Consider the following 14,713-nt stretch of genomic DNA (forward strand, 5'->3'; position numbering starts at 1 on the left):
TCCATAAATCTAAGCTGAAGAACACTTGGAGGGCAAGGATAGTATCTAACTACTTTTCCTAATGAGCTGATTAACAAGTACATTCCACATTGTTCGATTCCACTTGTAATTTCATTCTCATCTTTCCACTTGCTATGCCAATTTATAGGAGAACTATACCTATGAGAGCCTCTTTCCAAAGCTGTGGTCTTCCAATCATCAGTTCTTTCCCTAGGGATTCCCAAGTTTTCACACTTGTCTTTTGAACATAGTCAGTCTGGGAAGACTCCAATATTTTGTAGTAACTCTGCTTTTATAGCAACACAAAGAAATCTTTCACACCGGGCAGCATCTCTGCTCACAACTAAAAAATCTATTTTACCATGATCTATACAGATCCTGAAAACAAAGCCCTACAGGTTAATAACTGTACAACAGGCTGGCTCATCAGAGACTAAATCATGGGAAGCACTAATCAAACTCGTCACCAATCTCAACTTCCATCAGTAGTACTGATGGCACTGAGCACAGAGGGTCATCTTTTGGAGGATTCTCCTATTTTTCTGAGAGGATTTGTGTTGAAGGAGGGGGGACTCTGTCCCTGTGCCCCTCCCTGAGGTGAGAGCCCACCTGCAGAGCTGCCCCAGCCCTGGGGCCAACAGCAGGAGGACGTGGAGCTGCTGGAGAGAGCCCAGAGGAGGCCCCGGAGCTGCTGCAGGGCTGGAGCCCCTCTGCTCTGGAGCCAGGCTGGCAGAGCTGGGAATGTTGCCCTGGAGAAGGGAAGGCTCCAGGCAGAGCTCAGAGCCCCTGGCAGGGCCTGCAGGGGCTCCAGGAGAGCTGCAGAGGGGCTGGGGACAAGGCCTGCAGGGACAGGAGCCAGGGAATGGCTCCCACTGGGAAAGGGGAGATTGGGCTGGGATCTTGGCAAGGAATTCCTGCCTGGGCTGGAATTCCCAGAGCAGCTGGGGCTGCCCCTGGATCCCTGGGAGCACCTGGGATAGCAGAAAGTATCCCTGCCATGGCAGAGGGTGGAATGGGTTGAGTTTTAAGGTCCCTTCAACTAGGGGACATCAAGTTGAGTGTGTGGTTGACACACCTGAGGGACAGGATTTGTTCCAGAGGAGCCTGGAAGAGCTCAAGAAGAGGGCCCATGGGAAGCTCATGAGATTTAACAAGAGAGGGCTAAATCACTCAAGAATAAAAGAAAGCGTCAATGACACAAAAAAAAGGCAGAGATAGAGATGAATAGACAGTCTTACACTCTCCACTTGTACAACAGGGCTTGCCAGACTGACAAAATAAATGTGACAAAAGAAAATTGGTGCTGCAGGAGTTTGGAAGAACAATGTCACATTTGTTAAGTTTCTGCCTACTCAGCCAGATTTGTCCACTCCATGGCTGAAGTGGAAGCTCAAATTAATCCAGAGAGGAAGTGGGGTTATTTCTGTGTATACAACTGAGTGGGAAGGAGGGGGGCTGGAAATTAGTCACTCATTACCTTCCTCATCAGTACAGACTCACAAACAGATGTTGCAGAAACACAAGCTATTTTAACACCCAATAAGAGATGCAGTGACTCAAATTTACATGTGTTAACCCAAAAGACAGTCAGGAGCCTTTAGAATCAACATTAAAAACACAGAATTAAGGAAAATGTATTTCATCTCTGTTGCTCCAGGCTGTGAAGTGTGGCTATAGCTTTTTAATAAAACTCACCTTTTGGCAGCAACAAATCACAGAAGATTTCAGCTTAAGAAATGAACATTTCAAGCAGTTACAGAGCCAGAAGAAAATAGGGTTATAATAGAAATTCCTTTACAGTCTTAACTGTAGAATGGATTATCACTGGCTTGACTGCAGTAACTGCACTAATATGCACAGGCTGTACGGCTAGCAAGAAAAAAACATCAAATATTTTTCTTTTCAGTTTGAATCAAACAATAGATTAAAATGGATTTCTTGGCTTGTTCACAGCCTTGATTATATTGATTATATCATTCTCTCTTCGTAAGGGGACATAAAAACAACATCCAAGAGCACAGCATCTATCCTGGATTCAGGCAGATATAAACCACTGTACCCTCATGAAATACCCATCCTCTTGTTCACTACAAACAAAACTGACAGGGCAGTAAACGGGAAAAAGAAGAAGAACAACTTACCACATGCGGGAATCCACTTCGTATTTGTACAAATCATCTGCCAGCCTGTACTTGTTGGCACTGAAGGCCTTGTAACCCCCGTGGATATAGATTGATCTTGTATTTGGATCATAAACACTGCTGTGACCATATCCTCCCTGCACCAGAGCTCCACTCGTCTGCAAGATGCTCCAGGTATTTGTCACTGAAAAATGAGTGACAAAACATGGTTCATTTCTGTCCATTTAATAACTCATCAACAACGCAGTGAAATAAATTGGGATTCCCCTGACTCAGATCTAGACACTGTCTCTATCACTTCATATCCAAAAATATTCCCCTTCAAAAAGTCTGTTGTCAAGAAGCATTGCCAGGTATTTTCAATTGGAGCAGAAATAGCTCTTCCACAGTCATTTTTTACATTTTGCAGACAAGATAAGTAAATGAGAAATAAAAAGAAGACAAATAATATATTGCATTTCAATGACATGAAAATGCCAGCACTGTGACTTGATTTGGAATGGGACTCAAGAGCACTTTTACTTTTTATATATATATATATAAAGCCAGACAGCACTGAAGCCAAGTCTGACTGTGAAGAACACTGCAGTTAAAAACTAATATGTGATTCATGATCCTGTATCTCACTCACTAAAATAACATTGGTCTGAAGCACTTTAGACGTATTATAATGGCAACTGAAATAAAAATACCACATTACACACCAAATCTCTGTAGTAGTGCTGAATGAAACCCTATACAAGCTTCCCAACTGCAGGCCAGAGCAGGCACACCAAAGGCAAAGGAAGTGAACAGTCTGCAAGATCACACATGGCAGAAACACATCACTGCCCCACGGGCCGTGGTTCTCTCTGGATTTCTCTGAAAGGAAGAAATCTTGCACACATGGACTCCAGAGAACCTGGCTCCAGCAGATCCTCTGGATCAGCATGACTGGAGAACAAAGTGGAGACAGGGCCACTATTTCTGAGAATAACCAGCACAACAACTAGTTAACAACTCCTGTTGTGAACTTCCTGCGCCTAACTACAATCTCGACATGGTCTGTGGAGCCAGGAATGTGCCCCCATTTCTGAGCTGGATACAAATTCAGTTTGCCTGGAAAGCTTTCTGTGCTTCTCCAGTGCTTATACTAGAACTCTCTGGACCCTAAAATCAGAGGCTGGACTATTCCAGGATATGGGGGTCAGAATATCAGGGATATGGGAATCCAGAAATTCAGCACCTGCTTCCCATAGCATCTGCTACTGGGGACATGGGTGTCAGGTTAAGCAGGTATTTGGTCCGAATTGTTACAGCCATTATTATATCTGCAGAATTAAAAAATAATTTCAGAAGTGTTTGTTTTGTCAGGGGGAGAGAGGAAAACTAATCTAAACTGTTCCAGAGTTGCCCTGCTTTACCTCTCATTTACAGCTTTGTATCTTTGGGACCTAACACTGTGTCTAAAGGTGGAGGCACGTGGCTGCCTGCTCATTGGGTTATACAAATCTGTTAGGTTCAACTTCTTCTATCTACAAACAGGAGGAGGAGAACAGCTTTGGCTGTGTTTTGCTATCTGAACATGAGTCATTTAAATAACATCCAAACCAGCTGTTCCACTGGCAGGGCCCGGCAGGAGGGCTGCCCTTCCTCCCTCCCCACTCCCCCACAGGCTGTACTCCTGCACAGGAGGCCTGCCCTCCCTCCCTTTCCCCCTCACTCCCACAGGCTGTACTCCTGCACAGGAGGCCTGCCCTCCCTCCCCACTCACATAGGCTGTACTCCTGCACAGGAGGGCTGCCCTCCCTCTCTCTCCCCCTCACTCCCACAGGCTGTACTCCTGCACAGGAGGCCTGCCCTCCCTCCCTTTCCCCCTCACTCCCACAGGCTGTACTCCTGCACAGGAGGCCTGCCCTCCCTCCCTCTCCCCCTCACTCACGCAGATTGTACTCCTGGACGTTGCTGATGTAGCCGTAGAGGGGGCAGTGCCCGAAGAGCACCAGCATGACGGTGCTGTTGTCGCGCAGGGTCACCACGTGTGCCGAGTGCCCCACCACGGCGTACTGCTCCTTGGCCTGGGGTGCCAGCACGGCCCAGCTCTGCCGCGGGATGTGGAACACCCACAGCTGGCTGCTCACGTTCCCCGTGGCATCCAGCTTGCCGCCGTACATGTAGATGTTATCCTGAAAGAAGGCCCAGAGGGCAGCGAGTGCAGCGTTTAGGGAACTGCTGTTTGGGAAGCACTGAAGCTACTGGTCTGAAGTTACCTAATAAAGTCCCCCAGAAAGGGACTGGGGACAAGGCCTGAAGGGACAGGACACAGGGATTGGATCCCACTGCCAGAGGGCCGGGATGGATGGGATATTGGGAGCTAGGAATTGTCCCCAGGAGGGTGTGAGGCCCTGGCACAGGTGCCCAGAGCAGCTGTGGCTGCCCCTGGATCCCTGGCAGTGCCCAAGGCCAGGCTGGACATTGGGGCTAGGAGCAGCCTGGGACAGTGGGAGGTCTCTGCAGGGGACTGGGACTAGATGATCTTTAAGCTCCCTTCCAACCCAAATAATTTTGTGATTGCATGATTAATTTCCATACTTTGAGGCTGTTCAAGCGCTCTGTTTGTGAATGACAGTGTGGAGTTTTTTGAGTATTTATGATTAAGTTTTGCCCTGGCCTGCACTGTTTGAGCTGAACAACTTTCAAAGGTCAATAAAACCCAAAGGTTAATAAAGGATCAGCTCATTTCCTTTCCACAGACTTTGCCATCCTGCTCTCACATGGTCTGCACTTACAGCAAGGCACACAAGTGAGAAAGGAGGTAAAACTGTCAAATCCACTTGCTGTGTCAGATGCTGGAAGATTAGATTCACAAATTTACTTGCAGAAGAAGTAACAAAAATCCCTAATCCCCCAGCTCTGCTTTGGCATCTTGGACAACAGAGCTCATAAAAATATTCATGTGATCTACATAAAAGGCAGCTGGGGAACTCCAGCAAACTCAGCCTCAGGCATTCTTGTCAGCACAGACAGCAAGAAGGAAATAATGGACTCACTGGCCTCAAAAAGTCATCTTCAAAATCTCTGGAAAAAGGGCAAAGAAGGAGCACACAGGCAGAGACACTACAGACTTCCTAGGAGAGCCACCCAAGGATGGCCTGGAGCACAAGGGTATAGCCTGGGCTAAGCATGGACAAGCCCCTGAATGAGGAACACTTCTCCAAAAGCAAGGCTGATCTGGGATAAGGAGTGGGAAGCAGGAGAAAAGAAGGGAAATTAGCTGGGAAGTGAGTCTGGAGCACTGAACTTACCTTGTGCAATGCCAACGAATGACCATATCTCATCTCTACTGAGTTCACAGAGCTGTTCAGTGGAAGCCACTCTTCAGAAATGAGATCATACCTGTAAAATTAAAACTGAATTACTTTCCAAGGAATAGGTATTAAAGCTGAGAATATGATTGTTTGTCCTTTCTAAGATTTGGGGAAATTATTTACCAATATAGTATGCTAGATATAATTATTTACTGAAATAATAAATCCTGCCATGATTTCAGCATGCACAAAGCTCATACAAACTACTTATGGGCTTATAAGAAAAACAGCTGAGTCTGCTCCGTTACTGAACATCCACAGGTTGATGTCCTTTGCCCTGTTTTCTTTTCCATACAACCCCAAGAGCTAGTGCATTGCCTATTAAGCTGTGACAACCTACACCACCTCTCCCTCAAAAAAGTAGGAAAACTTTACACTAAACTTAGATAATTTCCAACTACTTGATTAAAGAAACTCTGCTGGTGCTTAAAAAGCACTTTTTAATTATGTCTTTGCTATTCATGCTTAAAATAACATAAACCTTCTGCCCTGAAAATGGCTTGTGGCTTTTCATTTAAAATAAGGCACTATACTTGCCAAGCTTAGGGCTTTGTGAGATAAAATCGTCTCTGAGAAAGTATTCAACAAAGCCATAGGGTATCCTATTAAAAACAAGGTGTGACTTTGGAGGAGTAAATTGTGGGTGCAACTAGCAACTGTTCTACATTTAAATGTGTGTTTTCAGCTCCTCTTCCCCTATAAGAACTATTGCCTCAGGATGTGAGTGCAGAATACACAGTCTCACTTAGGTCCATCAAAGTAAGGTATAGGAGTATCTGTGGGAAAAAATCCAGCTTTTGCCTAGATCTGCCCTAATACAATACAAAAGCTGGGTTTTTTTAAATTGAGTATTTCCATGAAGTACATTATTATTACTTTATATTTTAGTTACTGTTACACCTCCTCAAACAATTGCATAAATGCCCTCATCCTAATGCCACTCCCTGTTTGGTGTCCCATCCACTGTGGATAACCATCCAGAGTAATCAGTAGGTGTTATTAAGGAGCCAAAAACTCAAGTCACACAGATACAACATAAAGAAGGTCTAAAAAACACTGAAGCAAAATGACCCTCTTTGAATATGAGGCTAGATATAATTTAGGAGCTGGCCCAGAAATATACAGAGAATAGTTAAATGCTGTCAGACACAGATGAATCAAAAGCTCACTGAACATCAGGAACCTTATGCTTTTCTTTTCCAAAATTAGCACCCCTTAGCAAGATTTTCCCCCATCTCAAACACGAGCCTGAGTTTTTATTATGGCTGTTTTCCCTTGCAGATGAAGCACAGACCAAAGCAAAGCATGTCAGGTGGCATTTCCTAAAAATAACTCTCAAATCTAAGTTCCTATCTTTAGTTTTTATTATCTGGGTTTATACTCACGCTAAAACCTTCTGAGAGTCAGAATGATTGAAGACATAGCCTCCAACAATCCACATTTTATTGTCATGGATGACGGCTTTGTGAGATGCTCTGGCAAGTTTTGGAAGAGTGTATTCTTCCCGTTCCCAAAATGACTGGTTTGCAGGAAGAGGAATTGAACAGCCAGGACCTGGGAAAAGAAGGTTTAAAAATGGGGTTTTTCCAAAGCCTGTGTTTCAGCTGGAGGTCAAACTCCTGCTAGTGCTGTAGCTGGTTGCATTTAATATGGAACTAATTATTACATGTCAGTAGGTCTTTGCAAAGGAAACATGTATGTTCAGGCCAGATCTCTGCCAAGTTGGATGTGGCTGATCAGCTCAGCTGGACATGAGAACAAGGCATTTCACATGTTCAAACAGGTCAACTATGGCAACCAGGCTCAAATTTGCTTCAGGTGCATAGGAATGAGGCTTGAAGGGATGCCTGTACACCACAGGTTAGTCTCTCTTTGGATGGTGACAAAGCTGCTTTTAAAAGCAATTGTAAAAAAACACAGAATCACAGACTGGGATGGATTGGAAAGATCGCTTTTCACCCCCCTGCCATGGCAGGGACACCTTCCAGAGGATGCCCCAAGCCCCAATGTCGAACCTGGCCTTGGACACTGCCAGGGATCCAGGGGCACACACAGCTGCTCTGGGCACCCTGTGCCAGGGTGTCATCACACTCATTGTAAATACTTCTTCCTTATATCTAATCTAAACCAGCCTAGTTTCAATTTAAAGTCATTCCCCTTTGTCCTGGCATTCCAGGCCCTTGTCCAACATCCTTCTCCAGCTCTCATGGAAGCCCTCTGGGCACTGGAAGTGGCTCTGAAGTCTCCCTGGAGTCTTCTCTTCTCCACAACCCCAGCTCTCCCAGACTGTCTCCAGAGCTGAGAGGATCCAGCCCTTGGAGCTTCCCTGTGTCCTCCTCTCCAGCATATCCATCCATCCACATGAAGTGTGATCTTTTAAATTTAAAAAGGAGATACTCTGTTCCTAGTCAAAATGAGAATACTTGTCATACAGAACATTCCCACGTACTCCCAGTTAAACTGCCAGCTCCACACATAGGAAATGCATCCCCAGAGTTCTGTGTGCCCCCCAGGAGACTCACCCTGCCAGCCTGCAGAGCACAGGCAGGCTCTGGAGCCGTTGAGGCTGCAGTGGCCCCGCTCAGGAGCGCCGCAGTTCCCCGGGCAGTAGGGAATGTCACAGGCCTCTCCCTTCCAGCGCTCGGCACACTCACACTGCGGGGCCAGGCTGCTGCTGTTGAGCCTGCACTCCCCTTGGCCAGAGCAGTTATTGGGACACATATTGAAACTGGGGAAAAGCACAAAGCAGCTCATCAGGAAGGAAAGAGATTCCCAAGAATTATTAACAAAGGCAAGAATGATGCTGAACAAAGTGAACACAAATCATTACAAACCAAGAGAGAGTCATCTGCTACCTGGTGTGATGCACCTGTAGAGATTTGTACTCTATTCCTAAAAACTGCTTCATTTCACAAGTTAAACTCGCAGCTCCTCTGAGAAAATGATCAATAAGATTTTTAGCCATTTGTAAGGCAAACAACTTTCCTTAAAACACCCAACAGTAAGTGAGGACTTTAATCAGAGTGTAAGGCTGCTGTGGTGTCTGTGCAATTTATACTCAAACTGCTCACAATTAGATGCTATTCTGGGATCTGCTTAGCAAGAAAACAACTGGAGATGGAACCTGAGCCAAAGACATGCCTGGTTCAAATTAATTTCTGATTTTATAAGATCTGCAATGTAGCTGAGGCAAAACCAGATACGATCTTAGTAAAGGTCCAAATTTTGAGATCATAATAATTTCCAGACTCCAGTTTTTGCTGGTGTATCAACCAGAATAATTCACAGATGGGAATTAGTACCCATATTCTCACTGTCACTGGCTCCAAGGCAATTCCACAAGTGCTGAGAAAACTACTACCTACACTCAGTGATAACTAAAAAGACTCTTATGTACCATTCAATCTACTTGCTGGGAAAATGTTACGAGCAAACCTAAGAACCAGAACACAAAACAGCACTTGAAAATTGTTTGAAATTATTAAGAAAGTGACAAATTAAAAGAATATTGTTCTTGAAGACAGTATTTTATTGCAATGGTGCAAATCCAACAGCTGGCAGTAGATGGAGTCCTGGTTTATGCAATCAGTCAGACTTGGAAATCACTGCCTCTTCAGCTCCTCTGATCCCAGTAACTTTGCATACACTCCTCATCTTCTTCTGGAGCTTTCAAGGGGTGCTGAATGCCCCCTATTTTTAAAAAATTCACTATTATGTGGGCTATTAAGCACATATTTGTGTTATTACTAAGGATGAAAGCACTGAGACTTGATATTCAAAAACTAAGCTTCTCATTTTAAAAGAAAGTCAGTTTTTGCAAGAAGTCAGTTATGACTGAAGTTTTTCCAGCTGTTTTTTCTGAAAGCGGTGAGACTTTCTGCAGGTTATTCCCAAATTAAATCTCCCAGTCTGGCACAAACATAACTTGCATCTGTAGGAGCAAAAAAAAATCTGAAGCTCACAATCCCTGCAGAAGTAAAACCTTCCATCTCTGTGAGTATGTCCACACATTTACCTCAAGACAAAATCTTTCTAAAAGCAGTTGATGAATTAGGGAGCATACCAGAATTACTTCTAAAAAGCTCACCAATGAGGACTACATACATGTCAGTGAATAGAAAGTACCATCTGTTTAGAATATGAATTAATATAAAACCAGTTCAAAATAAAAAGAAGCCAGATGAAGGGATTCAATCCAGGGATGAATAAGAAAGCAAATCCTGAGGATGAGGACCCTCAAGAGCATGTACAGCCCAGTGTCTCAAATGAAATGTGTGGCTGATGGAAAAGTGTGTTTGTGCTAGAGTATCTCTGCAGAGCACTCAGGAGCACAGACATGCACAAAACACATCAATTCCTATTGATTAGATAGAATCAAATTGATCTAATAACATAAAATAAATAGTAAGATGCCTTTTGGAGCAAACATTCATCCACACTTACAACTGATAAGTTGTAACATTGAGCACATGCCACTTATTAGCTCTTGCAAGGGTATAATAAAGATAAAAATCTAATTTCAAGTGTCTGCTCATAATTACACACTTCAATGGCAACTGCTTATTTCAAGACAAAAGTAAGAAAAGGGGAAAACTCCTTTTGCTCAACCTGCAGCATCACTGTGGAGTGGTGCCACTTACTTATAGGTGATGTTAAACCCTGTGAGATTATAGGCAGCATCACTGAAGAAATGTAGAAGAGCATATCCAGAAGTAGCTACAACTTCAGGTACTGTTTCATTGCTGTCTTTCTCAGGAACAATAAGACCACTGGAAAAGTAAGAGAACAATATTAGAAATGAAATAAAAGGCAGCAAAGCAACAAGAGTAAATGCACCAGTACTATCAATAAAATAACTGAATTTCAATAAAATAATTGAAACTCCAGCTAGTTCCATTATTTGAAGTATAATGAATTTGTGGAATCATAAATAAATGTATGTTGGAAGTATTTAACCTGAGAAAGTCTGAAGCTATCTAGAATGTTAGATAACCCTATTAAAAACCCTTCCCTCCCTTGTCACTCAGCAAAGAATTAAGCAGGTCCCACTCATAAAACAAGGTGGCACCTTAGGAAACGGAAATTAATGTGTCCAAAAAGAAAATCTGTGTTACAAAGTCAAACTAAAGGTCTGCTGAGCCCAGATCTCCTCCTGACTGTGGGCTACAAAAATGATTGGGAAAGGCTGTGACAAACCAAGCAAGTACAGAGCATTGTGGCAATGTGTAATCCACCATCCAGACACCCAGTTCAGGTGCTTAGACCTGGAGAATGCACCCAAGCCAGCACAGTAAAATAAACCACTCTGCCATGCTTCTATCCAATTCATTTCTTAATCATTCATATCCTTTTCACCTGAAAAATCTGCAGCAGTGAGGTTAACAATTTAATTCCACAACAGCAGAAAAAGGATTATTCTACTCATTTTTGATTTGCTGCCTTTTGGGTTCCTTTTCTATGAGAAATACAGTCAGCCATGGAATCACAGACTGGTTTGCATTAAACCAGAGACTTAAAACTCGTCCTGTTCAACCCCTGCCATGGCAAAGACACCTTCTGCTATTCTAGGCTGCTCCCAGCCCCAGTGTCCAACCTGGCCTGGGGCACCTCCAGGGATCCAGGGGCAGCCCCAGCTGCTCTGGGAATTCCAGCCCAGGCAGGAATTCCTTGCCAAGATCCCAGCCCAATCTCCCCTTTCCCAGTGGGAGCCATTCCCTGGCTCCTGTCCCTGCAGGCCTTGTCCCCAGCCCCTCTGCAGCTCTCCTGGAGCCCCTGCAGGCCCTGCCAGGGGCTCTGAGCTCTGCCTGGAGCCTTCCCTTCTCCAGGGCAACATTCCCAGCTCTGCCAGCCTGGCTCCAGAGCAGAGGGGCTCCAGCCCTGCAGCAGCTCCGGGGCCTCCTCTGGGCTCTCTCCAGCAGCTCCACGTCCTCCTGCTGTTGGCCCCAGGGCTGGGGCAGCTCTGCAGGTGGGCTCTCACCTCAGGGAGGGGCACAGGGACAGAGTCCCCCCTCCCCTGCTGCCCACGCTGGGGTCAGCCCAGGCACAGGGGCGTTCTGGGTCCCAGCTCACGAGGCCAGGGCATGTCCAGTTTCTTACCCACCAGCATCACCAAGTCCTCCCCCTCCAGTGCTGCTCTCAATCCCTCCATCCCCCAGTCACTTCTCATACTCGGAATTGCTCCCATCTGATGCAGGACCTTGACCTTGTTGAAGCTCATGAGATCCCTACAGTGCCAGTCCTTGGTCATGCCCAGGTCCCTCTGGATGCCGTCTCATCCCTCAGGCATTTCAACTGCCCCATATCTTCTCATCATCTCTTCTTTTATAAGCTCTACCTGACTCATCAGATTCATGTGTGTTGTCCTTTCTATCATAGCAGCCTGTCACACTCTCAACTCCCACCTCATTCTTTGCTTCACACTTATGGATGCCTTTGGCTGTTTCTCTCACCTTTCCAGGTTCTCTGAGATCCTCCAGCCTTTTAGTTTTCCAGGACTAGCAGAGAGAAGCAAAGATGGTGGGCAAGACTATCTACAGTATTACAGACACACTACAGATTTATATAATGGTTTGTCAAAATAATTGGAGTAAACTGACAAACTAAAATGAGCTTTGAAAAAAGTAATTACTACCTATTTACCTATTGCACTAAATACTTTGTATCTGAGAGGGAATGTTTATTTTTCATTTAATAGAAGCTTGACAAAGCCAAAAAATTAAAAGTTGATTCCTCCCTCATACAAAAGGCATCAACATGGGCACAAATTGAAAGTCTATTGAATTTACGTTTTTAAAAGCCTTTATCCATGTACAGCACACTGTCTAGCACCCCCTGTTCACAGTCAGCAGCTATTTCCCTGCACAGATCCACCTTTGCCCAGCCTCACTCCCGTTTCCCCAGGTCAAGTCAAAGCTCTGTGACCAGCAGGGGCCTGAGGGGCAGAGCAGAGCGTGTGGGGAGGGAGCCAGGGCAGCTCCACACAGCCCGGCCTGGCCCCCGCCCGGCCACGCCCCAGAGCCCAGGGCCACCAGCAGGCAAAAAGCAATGATAGAAAGAATTTTCCCCCAAGAAGAACTTACTTTTCCTCTTTTCACATCTCTTTAGAATAGAAAGCTAATGCAGTTGAAGAGAGTTTCCTAGGACACAGTAAATGAGTTTATCTGCTCAAGGAAATCACTCCCAGCTATCCACAGCACCCACTAATACCACCTGGGAAGCACTTTTTGTGACCTGAACTTTTCTGTCCCCATGATACAATACAATGGTGTGCTCCAAGAACAGAACAGACCCCCAGCAATCCTTTGTACTACAGATTTGGGGGTATGTGTACTAAAACCAGCAGATGAACAAGCTACCTACATCAGGATCACACTGAAAACTGCACAACAGCCCTTTCTGCACAACAAATCTCATGGTGGACAAAAAAGATGTCCTTCATTTTACCAACACACCATAAAAATCACTGGAACCTGATCCCATGTTTTGGCTAAGCAACTCCAGCACATCTGCTGATATACATTTCAAGAAATATTTCCTTATGAGAAAGCCAAATTTCCCCCTGGTGCTCATTCACTTCTCAATGATAAGGGATTAAACAGCAAAATTAATTCCCTTTTCATCTCTCTGGAAGAGGTGCTTTATTTCATTCTCAACATTTGAGACTTCTGAAGTTTATCTCTCCCAAAAGACCATCTCCCACAAAACCAAAGAACAAAAAGCCTAACAAACTTCTTGTTTGGTTCATAATATTCCCTTGTAATGGACACTGTAGAACAGTACATCTCCACCACAGGAAAACATTTGAAAATAATTTGGGTGAGGCAAACTGCAGCTCAGGGACAAGAAAAAAATTGCTTTGTTCTGGTTTCTTCTTCAGCACTTATCACTGATATTACAGGGCAAAGTAAGTGGAAGGCAAGACAAAAATTCCCCTCAATAATCTTTCCTAATAAAAGGACTATCCTTGACAATTCTTTGTGCTCTCAAAGAAATCTCAAATTTGGGGTTTGTTTGACCAGAACACAAGTACCTCCATAACAATGCTTGCATCTCAGATATTCCCTATTCCCTATTTCCATCTTTTTCTGGTGATTCATGTGTAAATAACTAAAGAGGATGTTACACAAATTTAAAACACTCTAAGGAAACTTAATCACAGAATTGTCTGGGTTGGAAGGGACCTTAAAGGTCATCTAGTCCAAGCCCCTGCCATGGCCAGGGACACCTCCCACCAGATCAGGTTGCTGCAAGTCCCATCCAGCCCAGCCTTGAACATTTCCAGGGATAGAGCATTTTAATTTCTTTCAGAGAAAGCCATGAAGAGAACACAACACAGCAGGAACAATCAGATGCCTGAAAGGTTGAACCTCAGAAACAGTGAATAAATCAACCTGCTCCCAGTATCATATGGAATGAACAGAAGCACATCAGAATTTACATCTGCCACGAAAAAGAATCCAATAGGCAGAATCAGAATGACAAAAGATTATGCAAAACTTCCTTTAAATTATGATCCAGAATCTCTGAGCAACTCAACTCTGGCCAAGATTAGCGTGTTTCACAACACACTGCTTTTATTTCCTTTCATAAGGTTTCAAAACATTTTGCAACCATCCCTACTCCAAAGCAAATAAACACTCCTACTCAGCTCAGCTGCCCAGTGACACCCAGGGAAAGGCAAACCTCTGCTTTGGACCCAAATAACATCTATTTCCTGCAAGCTGGATTGCTGAAGTCAATGGCAGAAAGTGAAAGAGTATCAGAGAATCAATGAAACACAGAATGGCCTGAGCTGGAAGAAACTTTAAAGATCATCCTGTTCCATCTCCTGCTATGGGCAGGAACACCTTCCACTACCCCAGGGTGCTCCAAGCCCCAGTGTCCAACCTGGCCTTGGGCACCTCCCAGGGAACAATTCCTGCCCAATATCCCATCTAGACCTACTCTCTGATAGCAGGAAGCCATTCCTCCTTGTCCTGTCACTCCATCCTCTTGTCCAAAGCCTCTCTCCAACTCATCATGGAGGCTCATTTCAAGTATGGAAGTTCACAATTATGTCCAGGAGACCAAATTTCTCCACTGCCCTGCACGCACTGCCCTGTTCCTTCCCCTAGAGTGTTGAAAAATCAGAATAATTTAAAACAAAGGGCACCTCCTCTATTATTTTTCTTGGATTTGCCATGTGAGTATTACACTACTGGCATATTCCTCATTTCCTTCAGAGAC

The 14,713-nt window shown here is 44.6% G+C and overlaps 1 protein-coding gene across 1 annotated transcript in view; it reads right to left on the minus strand.

Moving 5' to 3' along the window:
* Positions 1-14,713, minus strand: part of ATRN (attractin) — a 148,292-nt gene that overhangs the window by 90,458 nt on the left and 43,121 nt on the right. The window contains exons 4-9 of the mRNA XM_071455749.1: positions 10,129-10,257; positions 8,011-8,216; positions 6,874-7,042; positions 5,426-5,516; positions 4,063-4,306; positions 2,142-2,325 (exon numbers count right to left, since the gene is read on the minus strand). Coding sequence (XP_071311850.1) covers positions 2,142-2,325; positions 4,063-4,306; positions 5,426-5,516; positions 6,874-7,042; positions 8,011-8,216; positions 10,129-10,257 — 1,023 coding nt within the window. The remainder of the gene's footprint in view (positions 1-2,141; positions 2,326-4,062; positions 4,307-5,425; positions 5,517-6,873; positions 7,043-8,010; positions 8,217-10,128; positions 10,258-14,713) is intronic.

This window comes from Agelaius tricolor, unplaced genomic scaffold (genome assembly GCF_023055355.1).
Source record: "Agelaius tricolor isolate 1412-34295 unplaced genomic scaffold, bAgeTri1.0.p SCAF_54, whole genome shotgun sequence".
Taxonomy (NCBI): domain Eukaryota; kingdom Metazoa; phylum Chordata; class Aves; order Passeriformes; family Icteridae; genus Agelaius; species Agelaius tricolor.